General features: G+C 42.9%; 1 protein-coding gene across 2 annotated transcripts in view; it reads right to left on the bottom strand.

The window, feature by feature from the left end:
- Window positions 1-24,460, bottom strand: part of vps13d (vacuolar protein sorting 13 homolog D) — a 68,697-nt gene that overhangs the window by 5,398 nt on the left and 38,839 nt on the right. The window contains exons 32-66 of one of the 2 annotated variants that reach the window (XM_008304229.1): window positions 23,627-23,760; window positions 23,030-23,185; window positions 22,398-22,584; window positions 21,796-21,870; window positions 21,485-21,685; window positions 20,862-20,951; window positions 20,217-20,357; window positions 19,196-19,321; window positions 18,433-18,507; window positions 15,531-15,633; window positions 14,525-14,677; window positions 13,578-13,713; window positions 13,426-13,473; window positions 12,334-12,484; window positions 10,989-11,205; window positions 10,646-10,896; window positions 10,370-10,561; window positions 10,135-10,261; window positions 9,871-10,013; window positions 8,859-8,989; window positions 8,095-8,270; window positions 6,924-7,047; window positions 6,160-6,395; window positions 5,971-6,073; window positions 4,972-5,129; window positions 4,768-4,876; window positions 4,463-4,633; window positions 4,160-4,270; window positions 3,902-4,051; window positions 3,078-3,227; window positions 2,818-2,914; window positions 2,579-2,727; window positions 1,556-1,690; window positions 553-720; window positions 249-381 (exon numbers count right to left, since the gene is read on the bottom strand). In XM_008304229.1, the coding sequence (XP_008302451.1) occupies window positions 249-381; window positions 553-720; window positions 1,556-1,690; window positions 2,579-2,727; window positions 2,818-2,914; window positions 3,078-3,227; window positions 3,902-4,051; window positions 4,160-4,270; window positions 4,463-4,633; window positions 4,768-4,876; window positions 4,972-5,129; window positions 5,971-6,073; window positions 6,160-6,395; window positions 6,924-7,047; window positions 8,095-8,270; window positions 8,859-8,989; window positions 9,871-10,013; window positions 10,135-10,261; window positions 10,370-10,561; window positions 10,646-10,896; window positions 10,989-11,205; window positions 12,334-12,484; window positions 13,426-13,473; window positions 13,578-13,713; window positions 14,525-14,677; window positions 15,531-15,633; window positions 18,433-18,507; window positions 19,196-19,321; window positions 20,217-20,357; window positions 20,862-20,951; window positions 21,485-21,685; window positions 21,796-21,870; window positions 22,398-22,584; window positions 23,030-23,185; window positions 23,627-23,760 (5,007 nt within the window). The remainder of the gene's footprint in view (window positions 1-248; window positions 382-552; window positions 721-1,555; window positions 1,691-2,578; window positions 2,728-2,817; window positions 2,915-3,077; window positions 3,228-3,901; window positions 4,052-4,159; window positions 4,271-4,462; window positions 4,634-4,767; window positions 4,877-4,971; window positions 5,130-5,970; window positions 6,074-6,159; window positions 6,396-6,923; window positions 7,048-8,094; window positions 8,271-8,858; window positions 8,990-9,870; window positions 10,014-10,134; window positions 10,262-10,369; window positions 10,562-10,645; window positions 10,897-10,988; window positions 11,206-12,333; window positions 12,485-13,425; window positions 13,474-13,577; window positions 13,714-14,524; window positions 14,678-15,530; window positions 15,634-18,432; window positions 18,508-19,195; window positions 19,322-20,216; window positions 20,358-20,861; window positions 20,952-21,484; window positions 21,686-21,795; window positions 21,871-22,397; window positions 22,585-23,029; window positions 23,186-23,626; window positions 23,761-24,460) is intronic. The other variant, XM_008304228.1, reaches the window with a different exon arrangement.

Here is a 24,460-nt window from a genome sequence, read left to right as displayed (position 1 = left end):
GCAGGAAACAACAACCGACCGCAATAATAATTTCAGGTTTTGCAGTGCAGTAAGGCGGCCCTGCTAGTTCTATGCAGTGGATTTTAAAGACATTGCTCACCTCCCTACATGCTGATGTTCCACCAGAATTCAGAGATTGTGATCAGATACAACAAACACAAACAAGTCAGAGTGTTTTTGTGGTTTTACGCTCTCTGTGGCAGCATAATAGTGAGGTGCAGCCACACCATTACGTAGACTACTCGTACCGTGAGCGAGTCCATGGATCCCCGCCACCAGATGCTCTCCGCTGGTGGCTCCGTGGTACCTGATGTACTCCCGCTCACTCTGGTGTCGGTTGTCCATTGTTTTCCCCAGTCCGTCTGACAAAGTCCCCGCAAACTGACGAAGAAGCAGAGGACGCTCACTCTACTGCAAGCTACGCACTTTAACTCAGGCCCAGGGTTACGTTTAATCATCGGTGATGCACCAGTGAACAAAAAAATGTACAAAGTGAATGATTCAACAAGCAATCAAGTCCAAGAACAGGGTCAGGTGTATGTAGGGGTGTACCTTGGCAGCAGAGTTGGACACGCCGTGGGTCACGTTGCGTATCAGACCGCCCACGTTGCCGTATTTGATGAGCTCAGAGACGCCCTCGGTGACGTCGTTGAGGAGGCCCATGGGGTTCCCCAGGAAGTCCACGGAGCCGAGGATCTGAGCGGCCTGGCTGATGAGCTCCTGCAGGGAGAAAATGCTGAAGCATAAAGTTCTGATACACACCAGACTCCTCTTTTTTTTGTGCTCTTAATGAGGTCTGTGTAACAGACTGATGCATACCAACTGTGACATGAATAAAACTGCATGCATGTCCACCATCAGCTTTCAAAGTCCACACGGGTAAATGTGGAAACCATGAACTGGCGTTTTGCTAAACTAATGCGATCACCTGATGATGGCTGCAGAGAGCACAGCTGTCCACTTGTGTTTGCAGAACAGCCTCATGCACCTTGAAACACATCTGCTGTTCATGTATGAGACGTCTGAGTTTTTTTATTGGTGTCCACTTCTTCATTTCTGATCTCATTTTTATTGTCTTATGAAGCAAATGCTGCTGTATCCTCCGTCCCCACACACACCCAGCCCCGGACCAAACGTAACCGTCTATACTAACCCTGAACACATACTTTGTCTATAAACTGTTCATTAACATGGACCACTCGTACACATTCATATTGCACACTCTGTATATAATGTAAATCCTTACCATTAACGTAAAACCTTTCAAACAGCACAATTTGCACCACTATACATCTGTACATCATATTTATCTTGTGCAGTTCTGTATATTATTACTGCTTATGCACTTCTGGTTAGATGCAATCTGCATTTCGTTGCCTTGTACTTACGTGCAATGACAATAAAGTTAAATCTAATTTATATTTCAAGATGAAATGCACTCATTTAAAAGGTCCACAATTTCTACATACATAATATATAAAGAAGACGGAATTGAATTGAACACTGTTGGGACGATGCGTAGCAGCACTTCCCAACGTGCGTGTGTCCTTCTCACCTCTCTGAAGTGCTTCAGGATGTCATTGATGATGATTTCTTGGGTCTCATAGGGGTGAACTCTGGTGAACGGGTACATGTTGATGACGGCGTCCTCGAAGCGAACCAGAGGGAAGCCCAGGGTGCCTTTCAGAGCCTGTAGAGAGGAAAAAAAAAGAACATCCATATTAAAATAAGATAAAGACAAAACATGTGGAGGCAGAGCAGCTGGAACTGGAGGCAGTAACGTGGAATTTCTGTGACCATAGATGGACACAACTTGAGCTTAAAAAACAACTTTTAACGAGTGCTGTTTGCTCTTTTAATCCTTTGACCCTCATCTGAACTCCTAAAAATGCATAAAGATGTTCACTGTTATGGCTTTCTGTTCAGCCCTGCTTTCAGGCAAATCAAACCCTGACTTCAGTCCTGCACTGAAGAAACAGATGTGAGACTCATCTGAACAAATGCTGAACTGGAATGAAAACGCCACCGTCGTCATTATGTTTTTTCTGTCTAACAGCATGCAGCTGCAGTCTTTCACTGGAGTCAGATGACATGTTGCTTCATTACGGTGGCCAACTGACTTGCACATTCACAAACGAGCTGCATATACATGAATGTGTTGCATAAACGGAAATGCGCTGCAAAAGGAAAACAAATGCAAAAGGAAAACGCTGCATATCCAATCACACAACAGAAGTGCCACAGGCCTCTAGGGGCAGTAGTGAGCTTTTCACCTGAGAGGCAGACAGACGGTGAGCGAGACATTAGTTGAAGGAAAAGCTGAATGAAAAGGTGTGTATTCTCTCGTCTCCATGGATAAATAACAGAGAGAACACAGGGAGACGGTAGTGAAACATCACTTCAGCATCCACATAATCACAGTGACTGAAAGCTGAAGACTTAAAAACTGCTCCTGTGGCACTTTCGTTGTACTCTGTCATTTATGTAGCAAGGGCTTGTAATGGACGTTCATTTATATGCAGACGTTCTACACTCTAGCTATAAAAGAAGAGGGAAACCAAAGACCATGTGAAGTTACCTTGAGGTCAGGAGGAAGCTTGTGAGAGGTGAAGACGCTCAGCTTGACCTGAGGGAGGCTGATCTTCAGGTTCTCGAAGTAATACCGTTTGGGAGGCGTTGCGTCTTCGGTGGGCCTCTCATGGAGGTTTTCATCCAACTTCTCCAGCTCTGCGTTCATGACAAACGTGTTACTTTTAAAGCAAACACTACCTGCTTACTCCGAGCATCGTATAAATAACAACAAACTAATCAACCCACCGGCGTCTATCTGTCCGTATCCGAAGAAGCTGAGCAGCTTAAGCAGCAGCTTCTCCTCGATGATGACGGTGAAGCGGCGGGCCGTCACCATGAGGTGCTGTGAAAACATCACGGTTACATCGTTAGTCACGTGTTCGTGCAACAGAAATGTCTATTTTTTTGATGGATGCACGAATTATCTGGTTCTCAGCATAAATCATGAGTCAAATTTTATGCAGCTCTGAGCGATTTAGTGCAGCGGAGCAGCGTGCAACTATCACCTTGAAGAGATCGGTGAGCATGAGGCTGCTGGGAACCTTGACCGAGTTGATCTGCAGGGCCGGACCGCTGTCGTTGACGCTGCTGTCAGTGGAGGTGGGAGTCACGCACAGCATCACGGGCTGAGTGGTACCCAGCAGCTGGTTGTCCACCTGATGAACACAACATGTCAGGTATTTATTTATGCAGAGGTGTCAATTAACTAACATTATTAACACAAAGAAAGGTCTAAATGAGCCGTGATCATGTTGTATTCTCACAGGGAGCTGCAGGAACTAGCTCGCTCGAGCAACGGTATGGTTTTGTTGCCAATAACAGTCGCATCAATCTAAAACTGAGTCATTTCCTCATTGTTGTATTTAGTAAACACGCTTCCTGCTGAATGTGATTGTGGTGAACATGCTCATGAACTAAGAAGGTCTTTCTGATACTATTCTCTAGTGGTTGTAATCCTCGCTGCATGACCAGAACTCAGTGATTTTCACACCAAAAACCTAAAACACAGCACGCTTCATGGAGTCCCTGAGGAGCTGATCACTTCTCCTTCAGCAAACATAGCTTCAGTGCTAAACAGACTTATCAGGTCACCACCCAGTGGAAGGTTTATGCCACAGCTGCCCTTAAATCACAGCATTGGTGATTACCAAAATCATTTCTTATGTTTCTGTGATGGGTTAATACATCAGTATGTAGAAGCTCTTTAACCTAAAAACTAAAGTATAATTATTGTTGTTATCCATGAATTTTCAAATTTACTGTTTTACAAAAATGTAGTTTTAGTGGTTGAATGTGATGCTTGATTCATTTCTGACTTCTCAGAGCTCACCTGGATGTTCTGGATGCTGAGCTCCAACACCTCGTTGGCAGCAGTGCGGGTGAAGTGGACATCGATGCCGGACAGCGTGGTGAAAACAAGCTCCTCAGGAGCCTTGTTGACCAGAGACAGACCCAGACCCTCCTCCAAGTTCACCAGCACCTGGGCATGAACACAGAGCAGACTTGTAGGCGATTGCTTCAAACTTCTGTGGAACTGCACACAATAAATCAAAACACTGGCTGATATATGATAAGCAGTCTCTGGTACCTCCAGCTCCTGCTGAGGTTCAGGCTCTGTCTTCTTCACGTCCTCTTTGCTGCTCTCCTGCTCTGTGCTCGCTGAGCTCCGGATCATTCTCCTCTGATTGAAGTCGCTGATCTGCAAAGAGTTTAAGAAACGACAAACGTCTGTGAGCGGAAATGATAAAGTTCACCGTGCTTGTAATGAAAAGCAGAAATGATCAGACGTATTTTCCTGCTGCTAGGCGACGGTGCTAACCACCGAGCCACCTTGCAGCCCCACTTTAATCAATTTTTAAAAAAAAAAACCCAACTATTCCCTCGTTCTTACCTGCAGGACACGTGTGGGCCCGTCTGGCAGCACCTGGACCGACAGCACGCCAGAACCAGGTCTCATCTTCTGGTTGATGAACTGCTGCTCCGGTCCCGGCTCCAGCAGCCCTGAATCTGGTCCCAGCACCACCTCCGCTCCGTCGTACAAGCCGGTCACCCCGCCCTTCACCTGCAGGGAACATAATACATGATAAATATCACGCTGGGGAAAAAAAAGAAGTAGGAAGACTGTACCACAACTTAAAATGTTAACATCTTAGGAAGGCTCTTTCAAATTCCGTGTCAATAACTCGGGGAGCCGACCTGTACTACGAGTCGGGGAAGGCCGCAGGTCAGCATGCCGGAGCTGAAGTACCACGTCTGAGTGGTGCTGCGACGGGAGTCTGGCCTCCTCAGCATCAACGGCTCGAAACTGGCAAAGATGAACAGATAGCAAGAGAGCGACCGGTTACGACAGTCTTCCACGACACACTTCGGTCCAGTTTGTGGTGACAGCACAGTACAAACCTGTTGTCGCTAACAGCGGCGAGCCCAGCGATGTCCAGCACCAGAGAGGAGTCCAGCGGCCGCGGCTGGGCCGGCTTGCTCTGCGGCGGCGACGAGCCTTCGTGGCAAAGCATGCCGGTCCCCGTCATCCTCCAGAGCTGAGAGCGCTTCCCCGGCTCCTGCACAACAGTCGATGTTATTAAAACACTCATTACAGACTAATTAATTTTTTATACTGTTTGATATTTGCTTTCATCTCCTAATTACTGTTTCCGAGAACCCACGCCTTGTTCTGTACATGCAGAAGTAGAAAAAAGCCACACATCCTCTGACTACGGAGGCTTGAATCGGAAAATTTGTAATGTTCTCTTTTTGACTTCAACATTTAATTAATGTTGAAAAATGCAGGTAATTATAATTTTATTAACTTTATTTATGTAGCACCTTTAAGAACAGTCACAGAGGCAACCAAGCAGGACAAAAGGCATGAGGACACAAGGCAGGGCAGTCAAATAAAATCAGTTACAAAAATGTTAAGTTAAAGGAATAATTAGATTAGGACGCATACTAAACAAAGCTGAGGTCCTACGTATCAGACAGTTGAAGTTGGGGAATAAGACTGAAGATTAAAAATTAGAAATTAAAAATCTAAGAAAATTAAAGAGGACATCACCCCGAAGAACGAGGCAGCGAAAGTTAACATAAAGCAACAGAGAACATGTAAAATAAACGGGTAAATAGTGCATAAATACAGAATAGAACACTAAAACTAGTTAAAGCTAAAAGTAAATTTCACTTAACAGCAAGTCTAAAAAAGCAGGTTTTAAGAAGTGATGTAAAAGAACCTTTCTGGCTATTTCTGATAATCAAATGATCGATTTGGTGCACTTTTGTTTGTCTCTTCTCTTTTAAAACTGCATGACGATGCCTCCATTTAATGCTGTTTCCAGCTTTTAAAGTCACATAAGTGTGACTTTTGGTGGAATCTGTCCATTCAGTTTCTGAACTATGAAAACAAACCTTCTTTTTCAGGATGATCCGTTGAGTCTTGGTGTCCACATCGAGAACCAGTTCAGCGCAGCTCACCTGACGTTTCTTCCCAACAGGTCTCTTGTCAACATTCCTGCAGATGTAGAACGACACAGCTTTGACTTCAACCTTCTAAATGTAAGAGCATGACCCATGTTTTCCACTTAGTCGTGTCCGTACTGTGAGAAGGTGTGCGTGGCCGCGATGTAGATGAAGTTCTCGTAGTAGAGTTTGTTGTACTCTCTGAAGAAGTTCATGTCGGCCGTGACCTCGGAGGATCCGGCTCCCTTCACGGTGAGCGAGAGGCAGGGCGGCAGCGTGGGCTCATCGCAGGCGTAGTCCAGCTCCGAGCTCGCCTTCACCTCGGTGTGCAGCCGGATGTCGGCCACGCCGTGCTGCCAGAACTGGATGGGCACCTGGAGGGATCCAACCAATCAAGTTGATTCTATCGTTACATATTTAGTCTTGGCTGATTTCTTTAGATTTTCCATATTGTCACTAAAGGAAGCAGCGTGTTTGAGGTGTGCCTTAAAATACATCCACAGTTGTGCCTCCAATTAACTCACATGTTGTCAATTAACCTATCAAAAGCTTCCAAAGCCATGACATCATCATCTGGGCTTTCCCAAATAATTTGAAGGCATCTTAGTGAACGTAAACTTCTCACTTTGAAGAAAGTAATAAAAAAATTCTCTCTCTCATTATTCTGGAGTTTAGCAAATAGAAATAATGTTGGTGATCCTAACTGACCTAAAACACGAAAAGTTTAGTCAGACAGTGAGAAAAAAAAAGGTTTTATGTGTTTTTATACAACTCCTGGTTTTAACTGTATGTGTTGGTGTCATAGGAGTTCATGGAGAGAGATCAGGGCATCCACAGGCCGTCATATTTGATTAAATACATTCACAGTTTAGTACTGGCTATGTGATTGAGAGCGGCAGTACCTCAGAGATGTTGTTGATGCGGAACGGTGGAGGCAGATGGTCGGTGTCGGTGAAGGAGATCTGGTAGGTGGCTCCCTTCAGCGTGATCTCCGTCCGCAGGAAAAAACACTTTCCTAGCGTGTCCCTGTTCAACAAGAAGATCCACTTAAAACCTTCGAACAACGTACAGGCTGACGCACTCCTGATCAAAATCTTAGGACCGGGGGAAAAAGTATTTGCATTTTGTGGATCATGACCAGGTTATAAGTAAAGCTTCAAAATGCAAAAAGAGAAAACAGGGACGAAAAACAGTTTATTTATTGAAAACTGCATTTAAACTCAAACAGGCTGCTCATCAGCTGATCAAAAGTTTAAGCAGAATCTGCACAATAATCTGGCTTTCGTGCCATTTTCTGCCAGACATTCACGCCGTCTTGACTTTCTGATGGCAAAGGCAAAATAAAGTGTTTTCTGTCTTTGAAGGAGGCCGGACTGTTGAGCTGCACAAGCAAGGCCTCTCCCATCGTGGGGTTCAGACAGTCGTTTAAAACTTCTTAAAAGATCCTGAGGATTATGGGACAAAAAAAGTCGAGTGGTCGACCCCAAATAATTTCCCCTGAGCTGACCCGGAGGATCTGTGAAGACACAGGCTGATCCTCGACCTAAATTAAGGCCCTCACTGATGCTGACTGCAGCCCAATAACTCTGCAGCAGAAGGGCTTAAAGAACAAAAAGCATCTCCTAAGGCTACGTCTCCTCCGACACCACAAACTTGCCCGTTTCACCATCGTAAAATGCTTATAATTTTCATCTCGTTCTCAAGATTAGGGAGTGTATATAGGACAGGAAACAGTGATGACGATACTCCAATAATCACCAAATGAAAATATTTACGATCCAGATGTAGTTTGGGAGTTCCAAGATAAACAAAGACAGAATTTAGCAATAAAACGAGGGAATGACAGTTAAACTTAGACATCCAGTCACCAATTTAAACATCCAAACTTAATAATAAACCATGTAGTAATGTGTGACCTATAAAAACTAAGTGTAGAAAATTAAAGTTTTTTCTTCAGCTCCTACACGTACTAACTGGTGAAAGGAAAACAACCACTGATTTACACATGAGCCTACAGAGTTATTGTTTGATAAATAACGATTATTAGTGCTGCAAAGTGTACACGTGGCTCACCTCATGTTGACATGGAAGGACTTGGGTTTGTTGACCTCAAAGCCTCCGGACCAGGTGCAGTTGGGCGTGTCCATGAGGCGAACGCACAGCAGCTGGTCGTAGTCGTTTCGAGGCCAGTGGAAGACGACGCTGGAGCCCGGCAGGGTGGAGATGTAGCCCTCTGGGTTGGCCGTACCCTGAGACACGCATCGATAAAAGGCTGCTGTCAGACCGAAGAGCTACAGACGGAGCTTCAACCGTTCACTTTTTGCCTTGTATATATACTTTTTTTTAACTATGTGTATACGTTCATATATATATTTATTTCTTGTCTGTTTTTATTCTTTATTCTTATTGTTTTTTCGGTCTGGAACAGGTGCTAAATGCATTTCATTGTGCGTTATAATGTGTATAATTGTGTTTGTGACCAATGGAGGTCTTGACTCTTGAACGTACAGACAGAAGATTTATCAGGTTCCAGTTGCAGAGTCGTGATGTTCTCTCTGCTCATTCACTGGGATCAGTTGCTTAATCACCTGCTTACTCTCTGAGCACCACAGAGAACGACTTCAGACCTCTTTGAGAGCTGAAGAACTATGAAAAGCTCGTTTCTTTGCATTTTTTTATTGGATCTTTATTGGTGAGATGCAGATAAGATATGTGTAGAGACAGGGGATGATAAAGGTGCCTTCCTCCAACTGAACTGAAGATGTCACTCACTCTTAACCACTACCTTTACCACCAGAACGCCCTCTGAACTGCTCATTTTTCTTTCCATTTCTCACCTTCCCTCTTGCGAACTCTCTCTGAGCAAAGGCCAGTTTGTGCGTGGAGCGGTTGTCGAGCAGGTAGCGCGGGGCGAAGGTGACGATGTGAGTGTCCCTGTAGCGGCCTTTCCCTTTGCGAACGCTGATACCTGCATTGACGAGATGGGGAACAATGAATGCCTGAAAAAAACTCAAACAACAGACACATTTTGGATGGAAAGGTCCCATATTTTGCCCTTTTCAGCAAATTAAGCAAAGCCTCACGAGTCCCCCACAGTTTTTCTTTCAATTTTTAGCTCAGAATAAGGACATGATGGCTCAACACAACTCCTGGTTTTAACTCTGTTCTACTGTTTCAGGAAGAAGACTCTGCATGTGTGAGACCAAGACTTCCTGTTGCTTCTAACTTTCTGTCTGAGCAATGATTTCTCACAATGAGGCTCACAAACAGGTGCAACGTATTAATGGTACTAATGCATACAAAAACGGAGGAGTATTATTAGAAAGGTAGTATCTGAGTCCTGATCAAAGAACAAAACTGGGACAACTTAGAAATGCAATCATAGGAAAGTTGGGAAATTAAATTTCAGGGTCGAGATGCTGCAACATTTTGCGAGCCACAACTTTAAAACCACAGAGGGAGGTCATTAAGATACGTTAACAGGCTGCTGCAGTTTATTTGAATTTGCAAACATTAGTTACCCTATGGTGGCAAAATACCAAAAACCATCCTTAACACGACTTAGAAAATTGCAATGTCAATGCACTATGTCCTTCAATAGCAACGCAAGCTACTAAAGAGAAGTCATTAAATAGCTTTTGCATAGTTTTCCTCAAAGGCTCTGATGGAATCTCGGTCTCAGTTTTTCTCGTGCAAAGTTATTACTTTGCCAAGCCCAGTTCAGTCAAATAATTCCAGTAATGTTTATGCAACGAAGGGACACAGGATAAGCTCGATCTTAGTCAGTCACTAGTTGAGCTAGCACTGTCCACTACCAGCGCTATTCATTTGTGTTGACTCTGAACTTGCCGATGTTGTAGATGAGGCCAGGCCTGTTGCCGTGCTGGATCACTTTCACTGCCCTGACTCCGCTGCCTCCATCCAGGGAGAAGCCTTGGCACCAGCCTGGAACTCCATCGGGGTGGATGCCTTTTCCGATCCGCATTGTGCACCTGGGAATAGACGCAGACGGGGAAATGTAAACATAAATGAACACCGTAACTGTTGGGTAGAAGCTCACGCTCGCTCAGAATTCAGGACTTGATATGGGAGCTCGGTATTCCGGTCACTCACATAGCAGGCTGTTCCTTGTCGGTGTAGCAGAACAGCAATGGACTGAGGCTTCGAGCCAACTCGTGCTCCTCAAACTGGCCTGCTCCGTCCGTCTTGCCGTTGTCCTGACGGAATATTAACGGCAGACCTGAGAGATGAAAGTGGCTTTAGCAAATGGTGACACAGATGTCTGTTTTTAAAGTAATCGCCACATTATAAATGGCCACAATTGTTTTTTTTAATATAAAAACATCACCAGTCTTATTGATGAGCCAGTAGGGGGCAGAAATGAGGATCTTCAGAGCCCCTTGTGCCCGTAGGATGATGCGGATGGTGAGACAAAGGAGGCGCTTGTTGGTGTCGTACAGCCTCATGCGAACGACGTAATTCTGAGTCCCGGGAGGAATCAGCAGCTCTTTGCACACGGGGAAGCTCTCCAGTAGGATTCCTAAAGGGTGCACATCACAAACACTGTGAGTGAGAAGACAGAAAGCCTTGAACAGCCAAAAACTGTTGCTCGACGAGTCATGACCTAGCTCCATGTTCTGCGAGGTGTCGGCAGCGTGAAGCACCGCCTCTTTTCCGGGCTTCAGCGAGCCTTTGATCGTCGTCCCTTTGATGTAGAAGCTGAGGTCACAAGGCAGGAGGTTGGCCACAACCATGGTGGGCAGCAGGTAGATGGTGTGGCCCGGCTGTCGGTAGATCTGGTTCGTACTGCCAGAGATCTGCCTCTTGGCAGGCTGCTGGTCGGGGTAGTTTTCCTTTTTGATGACCACACAAAACCTGCGAGATGCAGAGAAACGAGGGGAATGGAATGGTACCAGAAGAAAACAAGAAGCAGGAAGAAGAACAAAACCATCTGACCGATCGTCTACCTGAAGTTACGCTTGTGGCTGTCGTCAAAGTCCGCCGAGTGGCATTCCCTCTTACTGCTGCTGATTTCTCCAGGCCTCTCCACGCTGGTCCAGTGGATGGGAACCTTACAGAAGAACAAGCCCAGGCCTTTGGGCCGACCCTGCAGGCGCCAGGATGTCAGGTGAAGGGGGACCGCCAAGGACTGGCCGGGCAGGATAGGAGGCAACACCACCGGTTCTGTCAACACAGAGATTCTTTAAGATGACACACAGCAACAAACGAACACATTAAAATTATCACAATTTTCCTCATTTGCAAGATACTTTCTCAGCGTGTCGTCTAGCTTAGCGTCTTTTTCCGGCGTCTGACTTTCCTCTTTCAGAATTAAACATCAGACTTCACGTTAAACCGAACATGATAACCATTAAATCAGACTTATATAAATATTTGATCAGCAACCATAAAAAAACAACTATTCACGTATGCTGGATCACACTAAAGGTCATTTATAGTTAATGAAAGAACTGTGACCAGACAGAAGGTCTGCTCTAGGACATGGTGGGAGGCATGTCTTGTTGCCACTATGAGTTGGGCTCAAAATGCATTTTCAGACCTATTTCCAAACACATCGCTAAGATTTATGATAATTAGACAAACTGGACAAGTTGTGGCCTATTTCCTGCTCCCCTCAGCCTCTCCAAAGGTTTTTGGTTAGTGGCCGTCATCTTTATTTATTTTACATGGCACATAATAATAAAACAGAAGTTCGTTGCTCATCCCTGCGGTACTGTGTCGACAGAGTCAAAATCTAAGAAGTCACTTTTGCACATTAAGCACACGAGCAAAAAATCCTTCATGACAGACTTTTATACTGAGAGAAGTTTTTCTGAAGAAATTTATTTCTCAAAACTTAAGTCAATCAGACTTAAGATATGAGGGGCATGACCTTTACAAAAATGTTTTTGGGCCTGACTCACAGCGCTATCACGAGGCAGACTGGACTAATTTGACAGCACTTTGAACAAAAGAAGGAAAATAATAAAATACAATTGCACATGGAAATCCAATAAAAAAAAAACAACAAATAAATAAAATACATAACGTAAACATACTTCAATTTATAAAGTGTTTAGTCTAACATTATATGCTTTCATGTCGCACTTAAATAAGCTGAAATAACATAAAATAAATGACAATCAAATTAAATAAATACAATATATAAAGTATCAAATAAATACATTGTAATTAAGAGAAATTAAAATGACATCAAAACACACCCTCAGATAGCTTCAACTGTTTATAGGATTATTTAGCATACTGGGACGGTAACAGGGCCAAAACCAGTAAAACGGAGCAGCGTCTTACTGTCAGGCGCAGACGGGCTGTCGAGTCGGACCTCCATGGGAACGTCCAGCCGGTTCTTCACCATGAGGGCAGAGCAGACGGTGATGACCTTCCTGGCGCTGCCCTCCATGGTGATGGAGAAGACCACTCTGACGGGAGGCAGGGCCGAGAACTGAGGGGCCGCATGGGTTCACACACAAAACAACGAGTCACCACGAGGTTTTAAATTCAGGTTTGATACAGTTCACGGTCAGCTGTCCACGTTTTACCATTTTGAACAGGAATGAGGAATTTTTATGCACGTAAACAACTATAATTTGACATCTTAATCAAATAATAATTATATGCTTTACTGTTATTTCTGGGTTTTTGGGGGTAAAACAGAAAATCTGAAAACTCATGTATAACCATAATAATTATATTTCAGCATTAAAAATATCATTTTGTTTAAAGAGCTTCTACTTACTGGTGTATGAACCATTACAGAAACATAAGAAATGATTTAGGTAATTAACAATGCTGTTATTTTAGGGCAGCTGTGGCATAAACCTGACACTGGCTGGTGGTCTGATACATTTGCTAAGCTTTTAACAAACTTTTAACAATTAGGTCGCAATGAAATGAGAAAGACATTCAAGCAGACCTTATTTTAATTAATATGCTATTGATTTAATTCGATGTTGATCCAAACTCAACACTTCCTTAATGTTTACCTGTGATCCTGATGTATAATGTACATTTACTCCAACAGTCATACTCGTCACTTTTTTCTTTCTTTTTTTTTTATTTCATTGTTTTCAGTAGGTTCTTCTTCTATTTTTTATGCAGTTCAGGTCACAAAACTTTAGATTTTTTTTAAGCAAAACACATTCTCCGGCTTTACTTTTTGAGTGGTGATGATCTGCTGTGTTTACTTGACTTATGTGATAATAAACAGCATATAAAGTGCATCATGCTAGCTTGATGCTAAGCTACTTCATTACTAATATTTCCATCTTTATATATTATGCCGGACCTTTATTTATATACATGCCAGCCACTGTTTGATTATTATTTAGATTTAGGAATAGAAATGTTTCTACCGACTGTTCAATGAAACAAGAAGTGACTCACATAAACATGTGGGTGGATGATGTTCGTCCTGCTAATGGGGCTGCCAACCTGTTGGAAATGAGAAAAAGACTCGTTTAACATCAGAAACAAGCTCCTACAAAAGCCTTGACATTATCAATATAAACATTTGTTTTTATTGAGGTTGCGCTCACAGTGTTGGACGAGTTGTTTCGGTCCGGAGCTGCGTAACGGAAGAAAACGCCCACTTTGTCCACAGACACCGGCTTGACTTGCTCCCATCCACAAACCCGAACCAGCAGCTGGTGCAGCTTCAGCTCATGAGTGTGTCTGCAGGGAAAAAAAGGATCAGCGGCACATAGCAACGACTTCCAAAGTGCATTAGTGGATAAAGCATAGTTCAGACTGGGTTTTACAGGTCAAAGCAATGCACAGGAGTGTCGTATGTTGTTGTAGTTGTAGGAGCCCTACTGCAGGTCATTCCTCCTGACTGTGATGTGACTGTACAACGTCAGCATCACTGGCTGATTTTAACCAAACAGACAGAATTACAGACTGTTTACAATTCATTTCTGCACAGCAAAAGTGTAAATATTGTATTTTTGTTCCATTCAATAGCATATTTTTGTTATCATTTTGCATACATACTTATTTTATTACTTAATTATTGTTATTTCTTTGTACGTTTTCTTCATTTTTTTTGGATGCTGCTGTGGCGTGTACATTTCCACCAATGGGGGATGAATAAAAATAATTCTATTGTATTCTATTAGTATTATGCCACTCATGAACACAAATACACACAGGCCAAAATTATTCCCCTTAAAAAAAAAAAGACAAGCAGAACATTTGTGAAAGTTGTAACAGGTCAAAGTAATTCACTATTCTCTGCTCCGTATTTGCAGACATTTTGTTTTAGATTTTTAATGTTAAAATCGTATTTCAAATAATACAACAAACAGAAATACTGGGGCAGAAACCTGATACCATTAAGTTATTGTACAGTATCCTCAGCAAAGCAGATGTTTCATAACAATTCTGCTTTCAGACGGATCAAACCAGTGAGAATAACAACCAGCCAACAGGATCATATTCACTGGATAAAAAGCACGGCTGCTATACGTGTGAATCAGAGTTGTACCGGTGACGAAGCTTCTCTCGGGCCTCGAACTCAAAAGGGATCTCCTCCCCGGGCAGCACCTCCCTCCACTGACTGACGTTGTGGGTGTCATCAGTTCCTGGACCGTGGACGTCTGAGATGGAGTCTGCACTGCTGCTGTGAGACAGCGCCACCCTGTGGGCAACATGGTGAAGATTAACTTTTACTGTTTGGATGGAGGTGTAAACTAAAAGCAGTGATTAGGACATTTACTTCTGCTATTCCTCGAGCCCCTCTAACACTAGAAGAGCTCTGAGGTTTTACAAGCCCCTGATAATTTGACTCATCTGCTACGTGACACTTCGTAAACCAACAATCGTCCAACTTTGCATCGACCTGCATTCTCACTGCTTCCTCAATGAGCAGCTGTCTTGCGGTCGTCCATCCGGTTTGTTTAAATGCTAGAGCTCCTTCTGCTAACTCTAAAAGCCACAAGCAGAGCTCCACCAACTGTTGGCTGCAAGAGTGAACACGAGAGGCTTCATGCACTCAAAGCATCCAAGAAACCGGACATCCAGTGGATTACTTTTATTTTTAATTATTATAGCAACAGAAAACTCCTGAGTGTTACTGTGTGGTGCAGTTTATCTGGATGATGTTACCATTAGCTTTGATCGTACGCCCACATCGGCGCTCTGTGGAAACTTTACAAGTGATTTTAAGCCAATAAACAAGGACTGAGTGTTTTTGATGTCACCTGTTGTGTTTTAGTGTCACTCAGTCTCAACTAGCTATTTGTTTTTAACAAAACCAAAATGAGACCAAATACCTTTTGTTTAAATAAAAAAAAAAAATAGATTTCTTACAAGCAAATATGAATCATTTAACATTTTTGTGATGTTGCACATGGCTGAACCTACTTTTGTTGTTCACTTTAACTTTCCGTCGTCTCATGCTGCAACCTAAAGCTCCTTTTGAGCCTAAGATATGAGACGGAAGAACTGTTTCCAAACATACAAATGCCCCTGGAAGGCTAACACTCACTCACCTGGTGGGGGTTGTAGTCAGAGTGGCGAAACACATGGTGCATCCCGTGTGGTTGCGCAGAGCGTACGGCACAAACGGCTGCCTCCTCTTGGACAGCTTGACATCTGCAGGAACCGAAGTGAAAACCCAATCAGAGAGGAGACAGGAGTGCTTGGTGTTTTAACATTACTTCATTTGGTATTTTGACTTTGCATAGTCATGCACTTGCTTTTGTCTCCTGCTAAAGCGCAGCCATGGCACAGGTGCATGAGGATGTACTTGTTTAAAGGGGCACGCCACCAGTTTTACACACTAGCTTAGTCATCAAAGGGACAACTGGTCGGGCTGTGACAACTGCAGCATATTATCTATTATCTCTGAAGTTAGAACTTATGATTTATAAGTTCAAATTGGCTTCGCTTCATGTTGTACACATGCTCATACATTATACAGAGATCAATATGTGGAATCAGCTGTTCAGAACACAAAAATAAATGGTAATTTGAAGAGTACTTTAAAACATATGAGGTCACTTCTCAGCCTCTCTCAGAAACAAGGGGCGTAACTCCTCCACATGGGTCATTCCACCTCAATTCACCGAATCCCCCACGCCTGACCGTCTTCAATTTGACAGATTTTTTATTTTTTATTTTTTTTAAATGTGTTGAATACTGATCGAATTGTTCATGTGTAAAATCCGGGGTCACTGTTTTTTTAATTACACGTCCATGTGTGAGTGTCGTGTTAATTTTTGTTTTGCCAATCTGTGGAGAAATGTTTGAAGTGCCACAACTTGAGAAATAACGTGGCTACAGCCATGAAAGTTTGTAGGCTCAGTAGTATGTAGATATGGTTTCCAATGGTACGACCCTGCTCTGATAGAATAACACAAACCAGTTATATTTCAGTGTTTCTGTCTACTCTGATATTAACCAAAAAACCTGTTATGTTTCTGTTACGTCATCAACAGGTGCCTTTAAATGTCGAGTATGGTGCCAGTCAGACGGACACTTTACGAGAGAAAATTTGTTTGTACGGCCAATATTTGAACATGCAATGAGCAGGTGTGATGGTGAAACCACTCCGAGAGCAGCCCTATAGAAGCCAATTACATAATAACGGCCGAAAACGTAATAAATTTGCCATTTTTAAAATGCAATCGGTCAATAACATATTAACTTTTTATGTTATTGGCTGGTTATTACGTTTGCAAAGACTTTTTTTTTTTAACCAGACCAATAAGTTATCATGTTATTGGCTATCGGTTACCGTTATCGGTTCAGGACTTCATTACATCATCGGTCAGTTATTACGTTATCGGCTTCTACAAGCCCCAAAAGCAGCTTTAAAAGTTTCACCACCTGTAACCAAAATGTTCACGTTTTATTTTCTAACATATTTACGCACAGAAAATAAATCTGATAAATATGAGACGGTCAGGCGTGAACTTTTAACACTATGTGAATTGAGGCATGACCCATTTATATGTATATATACTACATATACATATATATAGCTACTTACCATCACAGTATCTTATTTACTGCCTGCTGGAGAAAACAATCAGACACCGCTGGAAATTTGTAAATTTTGTTGAAAAGTAAAGCACACACAAATTGGAACCGCTGCTATAAACCAACTTTTGCTGCCAACAGGGAACCCCTGTGGTTAGTAGAAGTTTTCAAAGTGTTTATATTTAGCAGATGAAAAAGCAAAGTCTAATAAACTGCATGTTGTGCTATCAAAGCACCACAAAAGATAATGACCAGATGATGCAAGATGCAGCAATCATCATAGAAGACCACTGGTGCCATAACGTCAAGTGAACTTCACGATGGATTCACAACTACGGGCCATGCAGTGGAAAACATGGAGGTCATGCCGTTTAGCCAAAATGTAAAGCAAACACGCAGAAACAAGGAGGGAAGACAAGACGGGAAAATCTATTCAGCCTGATTTTATTTACTGTCGTCATCGCTACTCTAATCTGCGACACGGCTGAATATGCGATCATTCAGTTGTGTAGCAGATTAAACTCAACTACAGTCGAGAGAACCAGACGGAGTTCCTGCAGTAATACGACTAGAATCTCACTATTCCAGTGCTGTGTCTGTTTAACGGCACTTCAGGTTGATTTATAGACTTATCGTTCTTATTTTGGATCTGTGTGTGTGTGTGCATGCTCTTCTTTTTCCCCTTTTCTCTCGGTTTAACGTGCCACAGACTCCATTTAATGAAGATGATTGTGTGTTTTTATGTCCGTCTTACAGAGTGCTACCATCACTGCCCCCCTTTGCTCATCCTGCTTGCAATCCATTAAATTATTTATGTGTTGATCCAACTGCTCTGTGTACCTTATATTGCCCCCAGGGGACAAATACAGTTTGATTCTAATTTTATGCCCCTGGTTTTGTCACTGGCCAGTTATCCAGAGCCATAATTACATGAGCATTATGTGTGTCTTTACTTGGCAACTTGCTGCTTTTTCATGTTTGTCTAAAGGCTCACAACATCACCATCGCATTGATAAAAGTTATTTTGGGGGCCTTTAGATTGCATTAGTAGAAAGAAGGAAAGTGAGAAAGAGAAAAGAAACAGCAGAGGCTGTGGTTTACAGTTGATCCCTTCACTGTGTGTCTGCATCGTATCGCAGCGCTAACGCTAACGTCAGCTGAAATCTACACTGTGATCACTTCAGGGTTTGGTCTGCATTCTTTTTAAGTGAATGGTCGTACCAGGACCGTATGTTTCCCAGCAGAGCATTGCACTGTAATGCATCCACCTACTTGTCAGAGATAAGTGTGCATTCCTTTATTACACTGCAAGATGCTCTAAGGAACAATTCACGAGGACTGAATGAGATGTGAGACCGAGTGTACTGCTGAAGGAGGCTTCAGTCTGGGCAGCTAAACTCTGAACTGTACCTCTGGAGTGAATCTGCTGCTCGAGGCATGTCAAGCTGGCTGTGCTCCTAGTTCTAAGGTGAGCAAGAGGTGCACCTAACAGCAGAGAGAGACAGTTACTGCACAACAGAGACACATGCAGAGGGAACATGTTAAAGGGTTAGAGGTTGGTCATCCGTAAACACAACGCCGCGTCGGCACAGCGGCGCTTCTCCGCAAACCTAAACTTTAACCAGGAGTGCAATTCATGCTTCACTTCAAATCATCTCTCAGACAACATGTCACAGGTTCATTCTGTTCCTATTCAACCAAAGGGAGGAGGAACCTGGTGGATAAGTGGCAAGCTTTGTGATTGATTTGATCGATTACCTATGTTCATATCAAATAAGAGAACCATTACAAAAAGGTGAAAATCTGTTTGTCAAAATAGAGCCGCCCATCAACCAAGTTTCTCTCAGGATAAACACATACAACCGAAGCACCCGACCAAAGCTCTACTAATCTGACAGCAGCTGCTTTGAGGATGCCTTGTGTGTTTTTCTGTTACACAGGCAACAACATCACCCAGATACACAAACAACGGTGCACACTTTCTTCACTGTCCATTTAGCTGTACAACGTTACAAGACTGGAAATGATGCTGTGTAGCTTGTCTTTTGCCACCTGGTAGTTCTGGTATTTTTTTACTACAAATACATTTGAAACACTGCTATCTTTTTTTTTTGTTATTTAGATTTTTTTTCTGCACTAATCAGCGATTTATTTGCGTGTCCCTGGAACTCACTCTGTCCAAAGCTGGGTGGGTCGACGGAGGAGCCGATCCAGGGCAGAGGGGGTGAAGACTGAGGGCTCGGCTCTTCCTCGCTGCAGTAGTCAGCTATCCAGGAGCTCTTGGTGGTGTTGTATTGTTCTGGAATGGCAGATATAGACGTGTTCAACATCAAGCGTAACACCGGAACACAGTTTGATGTGTTAATCCTTGCATACTGTTCATATTTCTGGGTCAAAATTGACCCGGACCAAGAATTCCCTCATAGTAAGTGTCCACAACAAATTTTAAACTACAGATCTATTTAGAATGTCTAATTAGTCTATGTGACATTAATACATGTAGGACTAATCTTTAATAAATCTCTCATAGAGCAGGGAGAATGTATTTTCTAACATTCGTTTTTGGAGAAAAACATCTACTACTACAGAGTATCACGTCCTGTTTTTACACAAGACATAAAAACATAAAGGCCAAAATGATTTAAATACATATTTTTTATTGATTTTAAAAATGGGAAGAACATTTTGGAACAGCTGGAAATTATAATGATAACTATGTTTAACTGCTGCAACCGTTAAACGCTGTCCTCACATAACTATCAGTATTAACTGAACATTTACCACTTAGAACCCAAAACATTAAATAATAAAACTGCTTGTTATAAACTGGTCTCTGCATTCAAAGCATTGGTAGGAAACTTTACGTGCACACGTGTTTCCCACATTTGCTGCAGGTTGTTCCTGTTTTGCAGTCCGTCTTTTCGGTGTTTGCATCTCCGTCTCGTCTGTCCCGTTGTGTTAGCTTAGCTCAGGCACCTTTATAACGTTACGAACCCCCCACCACCACCCTCGCAACCCTTTTTGTTCATTTTGAGTTCTTTTAGGAAAAGTCATCAAATTTTAGGCTACAAGAATGACGTTCAGGGTGTTTTTACTGCTGTCAAAAGTCAAAACAGGTCAAATTTGACCTCCAAAACACTGTTCAGCCTGCTGTGTATGGTGAGAAGTGAACAATATTCCCCTCATTTACTTACCGAGCAGCACAGAAGTAATGTTGACATCTAGTCTCTGTTTGGCTCGAATCCCCATCTTGAGACGTGGAGGGTGGAGACGGCCGGCAGCCTGCTGCTGCCAGGACAGGAAGCAGGGCCAGGGCTCGATGAAGGGCTCCCAACCTGACAGGCAGGTAAACACACACAATTATATATATATAATAAGGTTTTAACAGGTGTTTATATATATATATAAACACCTGTTAAAACCTTTGGGATACTGCACTGACTTATGTTCATGACTCTATAGTAATAGACCTATAAGTGAATTCCCCAAGAAATCAGCCAAAGCTGGACCTACAAAACTGAGACGTGAGGAGTGTCCTTCATAAGAAGTAACGTTTCCATATCCGTTAGGTCCACCCAATAATCTCACTTGTTCTGCATTTGACTGTCCAGCTGCTTATTGAACACTATTAAATGGTTTTAGCTCTAGTTTTAATTCAGTACAAACTAAACTGATGGTAAACCTCCAGAAGAACGGAACCCAATTTCCCACATTCAACATCTTTCTGCTGGAAGCAGAATTAATGTTTTTGGTTTTTCTGGGCCTGAACAAACATGAAGCTGGATTACTTTCATGGCCAACTGAACAGTGTACAACATGCTGTAAGTAAAGTGAGTTACCCGACAGCTCTCTGTTGTAGTAGTCTCCAGACAGAGTGAAGCTGGCGTTGCCTTCCTGGGTGGAGCCAATGCGCTGAAGCACATAAAGCCCTGCAATAATAAAGACAAAGAAATGATCAGTGTTATCAGGCTGCTGCACTACTTCCACTGTAGTTCCACATGAAAATTATAAAGAGATAAGCAACACCATGAAGTAATATCGTTGTAATCATTTCAGACATGCAGGGTGGGCGTCACCACCACGGGGGCAAAGTTTAGGGCTGATCCCAACATCACTGGTGGTGTTAGTCATAGCCACGGTTAGCTAACGGGCTACAGATATTGGTATGACAATAAACTTACCCGCCTGTGCAACTATGAGGTGGAAAAATATCTCTATAAACCCAGCAAGCCTGAGAGTGAACAGCAGTTTTCTAGTTTTCTAAAGGCATTACCACCCTTGTGGTACCTGCTGTTGCTAACCGTATCACTAATGCTACCTTGTTAGCTGAAGTGAAGCTTCAACCACAGTTAAGCTGTTGACAGTTGTTTATTTTTTTGAAATTCATTCATCTGTTTTTGTGAAGCACAGCTCATCGTGTATTTAGCGCTGCGATTACGTAGCTCAGGTAAATAAGCCTTACTAGAGAAGGTGAGCTCAGCCAGTGGTATGTCGCAGTCCAGGCAGTCGTCAATGAAACAGATGCAGACGCTCTCGGCCTTCACTTCCACCCCGGAGAGAAGAGCTGAGGGGCTGCTGGTGCCAGAGTCGGCCCTGGCTCTGGGATGTCCCGCCATGCTCTCAGCGTTCTCCAGCAACCACGTGGCCGCCTGGTCCAGCTGACCTGTGGGACAAAGCGCTCTGTTTTTGTACAGGTTTCACTAAATGCTGGTCAAGTGAGCTGTACCTTCCAGGCCACCAGGTGGAGAAAACAGAGTGAAAGGTGTCACTCACCTTTGCAGTGGAGCAGGGCTCTTTTGCAGTCCTCTTTCCTGAATCCAAGGTCTTGTAAATGGTTCAGCTGGCCCTCTGTGGAGACAAAACAGCAACTCAACAACAGACGTTGATCCAAAGTGCTTTCCCTTCGATTAAGAATACAAGGACATGACTAAAAGAAGAAAAAAGTACGAATTAAAATAAGGAGTGGATCATTCAAGATACAAACACTGTAACATGAATATAAAAACTAATAACATCACTACAGACGAAAAACTCAAAACATTACTAATGAAGTATAAAGTACAAGATGAAGAACAGGAGAGTAAGAAACACTCATAACAAATGCAAATGAGCGACAAAATGAATATATTTTCAGATTAAAGCATTTTACAAACATCAAGTCTTGTAGCACTGGAAATCAATGCAACATAACTAAGTTATGCAAAAACAACTATCCATCAGCATGCATGGTGGATTTATAGCTGTGGCAGTGCTGAACCAACAAAATAGGAGGGGAGGGGGACCAAGTCATGAGCTGGTGCGACCAACCAAGACAGTTGGTAACACCAGTGGAAAAGTTAGTCTGGAGCCCTGTTCATACATTGGTCTTTACACACCTATGAGGCCCTCAGTCTTCTGTCTGAAGATGTCTTTGGGTGTAGCGGTGGCCTCACTGGTGGCAGCAGAGGTGGCGTCAGAGTCAGCTGGCAGTGGAGAGCTGGCAGTAGGGATGGACTTTGCGATGGCCAAGAAGAGCTGAATGTCATTGTAGGACAGCCGGATGTCCAGAACAGGAAACTGAATCTGCCAGAGAATCATGTCCACAATTAAAGGGACAATCCAGACAGTTTACACGTGAAAGTTGCTATTTCTGGGAAATAATAGTGATCCTGTGAAAATGTTTTCATTCCTCAGATCTCAGTAAACAAACCATCATCTAGACGTAGAGTCACATTAAAGACACAAAGAAAAATTAAATCTTTTCTGAACCCGTACTACACCTGATACCTGTCTCACTTGTTTTGACCTTTCTTTTTGAATGTACCATTATACAAAGAACTTCATGACAGTAAAACACTAAATCAGTGTCTTTTAGGAGCAATGCTGCTGACAACATCGTTAAAGTTGAAGCTGAAGACCTTTAACGATAGGAAAGAAGCCAAAATGTTGGTGACCACTCGTGCGGTCCTCTACGCCACCCACAGTTACATGCTGCTCACTTGTTGCTTGCTAAGTGCTAACTCCTCACCTCTAGCAGCGGTGGAATGTCCTCCACATTGAAGGCGTCCAGCAGACCCGAGCTGCTTTGGTACGTGGGGCTCCCACACAGCTCCACCTGGATGTTGACTGGGTCGATGATGGACAGCGCCGTCTCTTGCTCGCTGCCCAGTCGACATGAGAACACCTGGGGGGCGACACAATTCCTCAAATACAAAGCCAGGAATATTATGACCAAGTAGCACTGCAGGACTTATTTACGGTACACTAATGGAATATTAAACACCAAAACATCAAATATAACAATGTGCTGAGCATCTTTGGGCATCATTTGGGCCACTAAGAGTAAGAGGAGGACAGGAAGTTGTCTTTATAAGGGAGTGCAGGAGGCAGCTTAAGAAGTAGCAGGAATAATATTTACTGCATCAACAGAAACACAATCAGCACTTAAAGCTCCTTCCTGGGTAGAAATAACAGTACTGACAATGAAAGTACAGGTGGTACTACAGAAACAATGGTAGTACCAAGAGTAGGTCAGTTCATCTCTCCCAACTTTAATAAAGTGGTCTTTTTCAGATTGGAATTATGAGATTGACTGATATGATGCTGTGACTGTGAGAAACGTCACCTCTATTCCTGCAAGGCTGCCTGAGAAGGGTCTGTCCAACAGCCGGGGTTTGTAGGTGAGGACGGTGGTGCCTTTCAGAATGATGGCGTTGGTATCCAGACAGGACAAGTCCTCCAAAACAACAAACTCTGTACCTGTAGACCAAATAACAATGGAACACTTAAAAGGCAAACTCTGTAAAATACACAGGCAAAGTCATTACGGGCTCATATTTGGAGATTCACATGAAGTCGTGGGTTATTCATAACTGAAGAACGTCTTCTGGGCAGGTCCACGTAAGACTAGAAATCCAGAAAAAGTAAACATTTGCCAGAATTTTATTGTGTCAAGATATAGGTTAATGAAATGCTGATATCTGATAAAAATAAAATATGCTGGACCCACTTTGGTATCAATCAACAGCAAATAATGTGCCTGCTCATGAAACCGTATGTAGGAGTTCACTGAAAATGTTTCTTAAATTTATATTATTAAAGTTATAATTGACATAATTAAACGTGTCTCGTCTGCTGAGATAAGTCAGCAGCTGGGAGAAGGTTGATGACAATAACCATAAAGAATCAAAGGTAATACGTCACACAACTGGGATATGAAACAACTGTGTGTGGTGACGGTCCTTTACTTCATATAATTGTAAAATAACAAGTGGTTGCGGAAAAAGAAATGTTTTCTCTACACTCACATCATTCGACAGGAAGCTTTTTGGGGGCCAGGATTATTTTTTAGTGTCTGATTTATATGAAGATGTTATTGCAAAGACCAGAACAGACTGTGGAGAGGAACCAAATGAAAACTGAAGCTGTGCCGCCTACGCTCTGATCGTCGAGCCATTCT

Source organism: Stegastes partitus, unplaced genomic scaffold, assembly GCF_000690725.1.
Source record: "Stegastes partitus isolate 25-593 unplaced genomic scaffold, Stegastes_partitus-1.0.2 Scaffold2173, whole genome shotgun sequence".
Lineage (NCBI taxonomy): Eukaryota > Metazoa > Chordata > Actinopteri > Pomacentridae > Stegastes > Stegastes partitus.
This window is presented reverse-complemented; position numbering and strand designations above follow the sequence as displayed.